The sequence below is a fragment of the Gracilinanus agilis genome, unplaced genomic scaffold (genome assembly GCF_016433145.1).
Source record: "Gracilinanus agilis isolate LMUSP501 unplaced genomic scaffold, AgileGrace unplaced_scaffold18971, whole genome shotgun sequence".
Lineage (NCBI taxonomy): Eukaryota > Metazoa > Chordata > Mammalia > Didelphimorphia > Didelphidae > Gracilinanus > Gracilinanus agilis.
Window position 1 is genome coordinate 1 of NW_025350217.1, and position 7,739 is coordinate 7,739.

The 7,739-nt window shown below is 44.1% G+C and overlaps 1 protein-coding gene across 1 annotated transcript; it reads left to right on the top strand.

Moving 5' to 3' along the window:
- Window positions 1–415: 415 nt before the first annotated feature.
- Window positions 416–4,114, top strand: LOC123254281 (prostamide/prostaglandin F synthase-like; the record flags this gene model as incomplete). The annotated part of the gene is made up of 4 exons (XM_044683326.1): window positions 416–479; window positions 585–660; window positions 1,645–1,763; window positions 3,929–4,114. Coding segments are annotated over 4 exons (286 nt in total), but the record flags the coding sequence as incomplete, so codon positions are not given.
- Window positions 4,115–7,739: the final 3,625 nt, after the last annotated feature.

The window sequence follows — 7,739 nt, forward strand, 5'->3', positions numbered from 1 at the left end:
TAAAAATATTTTAAAGGTATATGCCCATTCCTTTGCACAGTACCTGGTATATAGTAGGAGCAAGTGTATCAGCCCATCAATAAACATTTAGTCTGTGCCTGTCACATTTATTTAGTGCCAAGCACTAGGCTAAGCCCTGTGACTACTAAAGGAAGCAAAATCCAGTGCCTGAATTAGAGCCGCATGCACACTTTTTGATGGAGTTGATGGGGGACCACATTTTCACTGAATGTGCCTGGTCTTCCTGGAGGAGGAGGAGGCTGGGGGGAAATGATACCCCATATTTTCCTCTCATCCTGAGCTCTCTCTCCCTCCCTTCCCTTTTTTTCTCTCCCTCCTTCCATTTTTCCTTCCTCCCTCTTCCTTTCCCCTTCCCCTTCTCTCCTTCTTCTTCTCCCTCATCCACTCCTTGCAGGTACAACACCCTGAGCATCATCCCAGCTGCTCTAGGGAAGCCAGTCCGGGATGTTGCTGCCAAGGTCAGTGAATGAAGTTGTTTAGGACTCAGCTTCATCCTTTGCTTTTCTCGGGATTGGCAGTTCCCCCTCCACTGTGATGACTTGGGCTCTGCTTCCTCCACACAGGCAAAGGCCATTGGCATCCACGGGAACTTTTCTGGTGACCTGCTGCAAAGTGGAGGGATGTTAATTGTCAGCAAAGGTTGGTGGTCCAGCAAGAGGGCGGCAGGGACTCCAGCATCCTTTTCCAATCTGGAGGGTTGGGCAGGGTTAGGCTCAGGTATACGAGGGTGCAGAATGTGCCCGAAGGAGTCAGTTCATTTTCTCTAACATCTTGGCCCAGGAAATAGAGGGCTGGATTCAGAGGCAGGAAGACTGTGGGTTCAAATGCTACCCCTGCCGTTCACTAGCCATGATTTAAGTAAGTCACTTAATTTTAGTGTCAGTTTTCTCATCTATAAAATGTGAAAAATAATGCCTAGAAGCCAGACCTCAAAGACTCTCATGAGGACCAAATCTGATATATATGTAAAATTTTTTACAAACCTTAAAAGAGTACAATAATACTTACTAGCTTTTTTATTGACCAAGTGTTTTGTGTCTCATTCAAGAGCAACTAGGTGGTACCAAAGTGTGTAGTGTATGGCAGGAAATCAGGAAGACTCATCTTCCTGAGTTCAAATCTGGCCTCAGACACTAGCTGTGTGACTGGGCAAGTCACTTCATGCTGTCTACCTCAGTTTCCTCATCTGTCAAATTAGCTGGAGAAAGAAATGGCAAACCACTCTAGTATCTCTGCCAAGAAAACCCCAAATGGGGTCATGAAGAGTCAGACACAATTGGTTTGCCTCAGTTTCCTCATCTGTAAAATGAGCTCAAAAAGGATATTGTAAACCACTCCAGTATCTCTGCCAAGAAAATCCCCAATGGGGTCACAAAGAGTCAGACACAACTGGTTTGCCTCAGTTTCCTCATGTGTAAAATGAGCTGGAGAAGGAAATGGCAAACCACTCTAGTATCTCCATCAAGAAAACCCCAGATGCGGTCAGGAAGAGTCAAGCAGGACTGAAAACAGCTGAACAACAACAAAAGATAGTTGATGGAGAACGGGCTCCCTCAGTCAGCTTCCATCCTGTCTCGGGGGCCCTGGGGGAACCCTGAGTGTTGTCGGTCTGCTTCCCCACAGGTGGTGACAAGGTACTGCTGCATTTTGTGCAGAGCTCTCCCGGGGACTACGTTCCCCTGGAAACCGTCCTCCAGAAGTTGGGCATCTCTTCGGGTGCTCGCTCTAGTGAGAAGCCTCAGGTGAGTGGCTGTTTGAGTTCATGGCTAATTGGGCATCCCCAGGGCATCCTCCTGCCCCAGTGTGTTGGGGCTGTGGGGGTCCTTGGCCCTTGGGGCCTCTGTCTCTAACCTCAGAATAATATCACTGGCTCATCTTTATTTGGCACATTTTAATGTTTGCCAATCACTCGACACACAACAAACACGTGTTAATTAAATTCCTGCTATGTCAGTCAACATGTATTTCCTAAGCGACTACTATGTGCCAGGCACTGTGCTAAGTGCCCGGGGACAAAAAGAGGCAAAAGATAGCCCCGGCTCTTCAGGAGCCCCCAGTCTAATAGGGGAGATGACATATAAGCAAATAAAATATAGACTAGATAATGGGGAGATAATCTACAAAGGGAAAGACATGGGGGATTCAGAGACAAAACGAAATCATCCCTTCTCTTAGGGAGCTTACATTCTCATTTTGTCCTCATAATAGATGGTGCAGTAGAAAGAGTGCTAGATTCATCTTCCTGAGTTCAAATCCAGCATCAGACACTTACTAGCTATTTGACCCTGGACAGGTCACTTCTCCTTGTTTGGAGAAGAAAATGGCAAACCTCCAGTATCTTTGCTCTGTGACCCTGGGCAAGTCACTTCACCCTGTCTGCCTCAGTTTCCTCATCTGTAAAAGGAGCTCAAAAAGGAAATTGTAAACCACTCCAGTGTCTCTACTAAGGAAACCCCAAATGGGGTCAAGGAGAGTTGGACATAACCGAAAAACAACTGAACAGCAACTTCAATGCATTCCTCTTTTTGGTTCTCACAACAACCTTGTGAAGCTAGTTGGGGAGGTGTGAATTTTTTTAAGCCCCCATTTTACTGATGGGGAACGTGAGGCTCTTGGATTAGAATTCTTGCCACCAAACAGAATTTGTTTGGAGGGTTAGAGATGTGGGATGGGCCTTGGCTTTCTTTAAATGATGTGTATTTACTTTAGTCATTTAAAAATGTGATTCTGAGAAGGGGTCCTTAAGCATCCCCAGGCTGCTGGAGGGGTCCAGGACACAACAAAGTTTTAAAACCCTTTGTTTGTTCTAGAGACTTTCCCAGAGTATTGAGAGACTGAGAGCCCAGTCCAGGTCCCACAGATCTGTCTCTCTCTCTCTCTCTCTCTCTCTCTCTCTCTCTCTCTCTCTCTCTCTCTCCTTCTCTCTCCTTCTCTCTCTCTCTCCCTCTCCCCGTCTCTGTCTGTCTCTGTTTATCTCTTTGTCTTTCTCTCCCTCTCTGCCTCTGTTTCTCTCCCTCTCCTTTTCTCCGTCTCTGTCTGTCACTGTTTATCTCTTTGTCTTTCTCTGCCTCTCCTTCTCTCTTTCTGTCTCTGTCTACCTCTCTGTCTATCTCTCCTTTTCCCCCACCCCCAAACCCTCATCCTCCATCTTAGAATCAATACTATGCATTGGTTTCAAGGCAGAAGAGTGTAAGGCCGAGGCAATTGGGGTCCAATGACTTGCCCACGGTCATACAGCTAGAAGTAGTTGAGGTCATATTTGAACCCAGGACTTCCCATCTCCAGACCTGGCTCTCTAATCACCTAACTGTCTCTTTGGTACACCATTCTATCATTTTATATGCATTACATGAGAAACTTTTAGTGATTCTCTAGGTGGTTGGCCTGGAGTCAGGAAGACCTAAATTGAAATCCAGCCTCAGTGTGACCTTGGACAAGTCTTAAATATCCACTTAAAATAACCACTGCCTGCCTCAGTTTCTCCAGCTGTAAAATGGAGATTACATTAGCACCCACCTCCCACAATTGTCATGAGGATCAAATGAGATATTTGTGAAGCGCTTAGCACAGTGCCAGGCATATAATAGGTGCTTAATAAATGCTTATATTCCCTCTTCTCTCCCCCCCAATCCCCCACATTTCCCTGTAGCTGATAGTGCCTTCTTCATCTCCAAACAATAACCGCTTATTTACTTTGCATATACTTATATGTGTATGTGTTGCTTCCCTCATTAGAGTGTAATCTCCTTGAAGTCAGGGTCTTTCTGTCCCTCCCTTGTGCCCAGTACAGTGTTCCTTGATTAAGTCATGCTTCCCCTTTTCTTCATGCATTTCAGAATAGCAGGTAGCTTCCCTGATACAGCCCTCCCCTTCCAGCATCCAATGGTCCCTCGTTTTCTGTTCTCAGTGCAATGAGGAAGTGTGCATGAGATGACGGGTCCAACTCCCAGAAGCATCCTCCCCTGCCCGATTCCTGTAGACGTTCTCCTCCTCCTCGATCAGAGCCTGGAATGGAGCCAAGACCTGCCCGGGAGCCATACGTGACCCGTGAATACTATTCATTAAAACTGGGTTATCGAATGACGTCTCGGAATGAGTTGAGTCTTTGTGCCTGGGAGCCGGCATCTCCCGCTTCTGCTGGACGGTCTCCTTCCCTTTGGGTCAGGGAGGTGTGAGCCGCTGCTGTTGCCCAGAAAGAGAGCTTTGGACATGGGTGTGCCAGGCTGCCCCTTTCTTTTTCCAGGAGAGCCTTGTCTGGGATTCTTTTTGGCATGCGGGCTGGGCTAGATGGTCAAGGAGGTCCCTTTTAGCTTTGAAATTCCACGATTCTGTAAATAAGCTGGAGAAGGAAATGGCAGACCCCTCCAGTATCTTTGCCAAAAACAAACAAAAAGCCTGGTTTGCCTCAGTTTCCTCATGTGTAAAATGAGCTAGAGAAGGAAATGGCAGACCCCTCTAGTATCTTTGCCAAAAACAAACAAAAAGCCTGGTTTGCCTCAGTTTCCCCATGTGTAAAATGAGTTGTAGAAGGAAATGACAGACCACTTTAGTATCTTTACCAAAAACAAACAAAAAAACCTGTTTTGCCTCAGTTTCCTCATGTGTAAAACGAGCTGGAGAAGAAAATGGCAGACCACTTTCATATCTTTGCCCAAAAAAGCCCAAATGGAGGCAGGAAGACAACTAAAAAAATAACTGAGGAACAACAAAATATAGTATTTTAGGGTTTACAAAGCATCTATTTACAAGGGTTCTTGTGAGGTTAAATGAGATATTTGTAAAGCACATGACAAACCTTAAAACATTATGAAGTACGGGCTATTTTTATACATACATTTTCTCATCTGATCTTCCCCAAAACCCTGGGAAGTAGTAGGTGCTACATTCTCATCCACCCATTCTGCTGGGGACATCTTCCTATGCTTGGGGTAGACACCCCCCCTAATTCATGCACGGACTCGAGGCCCTTTGATTACCCTCCACCCAGGTTAGCCCGTCTGCCGAGATGGTTTTCCAGAGTGTGACCACTGTGGTGGCTGTGGCTTCTTGGAGCCACAGGTGAGAGCTGGAGGTCAGGGGGACATCACAGGAGGAAAAGAGTCCCCAAAAGGGTTTGGCAGGCCTCACCATTTCTAGTAGTCTTTCCTGAGCACCCCATTCACCCCATGTACCCTACTGGAGAGTCAGAAGGACAGTAAAAGGCTTCTCCTTTAGGAAAGACTTGGGCAGCTGAGAAGGATTGGAGAGGGAAGAGATGGGGAGCAGGAGACAGATCAGGAGGCCATCAGAATACTCTGAAATAGAGGTAATGAAGACCTCAGCTACGGGGATTAAAGGGCTCAGATGTGAAAGGGAGAAATGGCAAGGCCAGATAAGTGACAGGCTGCCCAAGGAATAAGCTCTCTCATTAGAGAGCACACCGTCTACTCTGCCATGCTCACAAGAGGATAATCAAGGTCCCAGACTGTCCTGACTCCTGGACATTCTTTTCTTTTATGGAGATGATACATAAAAGTGAGTCTCCTGCACAGGGTTGGTGATGACTGCTCCATCACATTCAACCAATGGGGCATCATAGGTCATTATACAGAGGGACTATTCACCCTGAAACATGAGAAAGTATAGATGGGAAAACAAAGGAGACAGCCTGAGGCAATTCCAAATTTTTCAGACTTATTTCTGTGCATGTGTATATGTTTAAGCATAATCACTGACCCTGGCCTTATCTATCACAAGAGGAAACTAAAACTCTGAAAAATAAAAGGCTAGTACCTCCAGAAAAGTCAGGAAAGAAGTCAGTCTTTTTTACTCACCCACGTGGTAGTTCTAAGGGGAAAAAAATCCAAGAGCAGTCTTAAGTCCCAAGCCAGAACTCCTTCAAGGTCAAGTTGAAGATGAAAGATCTCATCACAGGAAGTTCTTGCCACTTTTAAAGACCATTCCTTTTGTCACTTCCTGTGCCTTTCTTCTACTTTACGTGGATCAATTACAGCTAAAGCTTTGCTTAGGACTGCCGAAAGGGCAGTCAGTTGATTCTGATTCACCTACTATCGCACACATGGGCCACAGACCTCCACATATTTAAGGGTAAGTGGGATGTATACGCTTCTGGTGATTAAATCTAAAAATGAGCAGGGGAGAGTTAATCCCATCTTCACAGAGTATAAATGATTTTTACAAAATAACAAGTTTACAAAACAATAGGCAATAGCCAATACACATTCAAAGAAAGTACCAAATTCTCAAAATTCACAATACATCAATTTATGTAAAGGTTACTAATACAAGTTTCCTCCAACTAGTTTATGGACTTCTACAAAGGTATTTTCCCCAGGTACAAGTATAGAATGGTACAAATATAGTGCACAACAGAATATATATTTCCAATAGCAAAATTACAATAGCTAATGTGACATAAAGTAACAGAAATATATATGTATATGTTAACTAACACAATTTAAAAATGGATCCACAAATTTTCCCTTCAAAAGATTTGTCAATCACAGTGTAGTGTCTTTTAAAAATACAGATACTGAATTTGTCATAATTTATGAAGTTATTATTAATAATTGCTTGTTTCTAATTCCTACAGTTCATGTAGCTCCTTTTTGTACAAAGTGGCATATAAGTGATTGATAGTTGGATTCCTGCAAAGGGGCAATGGTCACTGCTTGACCTTCATACTATTTTTCTTTTTCATAAAGTCTTTCAGTTAAAGATTTTAGTTCCTTCCTTAATGCTTCTGCCAAGTCATTGGTCTCTATATTTTTCTGTTCGTGGCCTTTTGATACATAAACTGTGACTCTCCTTAATTTCTCAAGGTCTAGATTAGGCCAGTTTTGGCAGTTTTTCTTAAAATAATTCTGGACCACTTTGTAACAGTTGTTTACAAACTGTCTTCTAATTTGCCTTACATTCCTCTCTTTAAGTCTATGTCAAGGTCTATGTACCTTCCTCCCAGCTCAATAAGTCTATCCATAAACTGGGAGGGTATTTCATCATCTTATTACTTAAGGCTCTCAAACTTGGTCCATGTGCCTGGACTATCAGAGCTATATCTCATTGACTTTAGCAATGTTTCTCTAGCATGGCATAGTTGTAAATATTCTCCTTTATCATTTACATCCCATTTTGGGTCATGCTCCAGCTAATGAACCACATTCCTTCCCTGGGCTTTATTAACAACAGAAATAATTTTTCTTTTCTCCCATTCTGTCAAAAAGGCTTGGAGCAAGTTTTGTACATCCTGGTATGCAGGATCATACGTACAAAATGTATTGTCCAGGGTCTTAATAACTACAATAGGCTCATCCTCGAAAGAAGGAACATTTTGCTTGACCTTTTTAATATCCTGAGGAGTAAAAGGTGTGTGGTGCCTTAAGGTCATCATGTCCCCATTCCTCTTTAAGGTGGGCACTTCTCTTAAGGGGAAAAGGCCTTCAAATGAATTGGTTGTGGTTCTTGTCTTTTTACTGGATGTCTGTGTTGATACAGAGAAAGTAAGGGAAGGGCCAAGGGGAGGGGGAGAGGAAGGAGCTGGGTTAGGGTATAGGCAGGACAGGTGGCTGGGACAAAGGGCAGGAGAGGGCAGGGTAGCCAGAAGCTGTACAAGATGAAAGAGGAGAAAGAGGTATAGGTGGGGAATGATTTTCCTTCTGAGGTATAGATGGGGAGTGATATTCCATTTGTATCTGGAGACCAGGCAAGGATATATATAT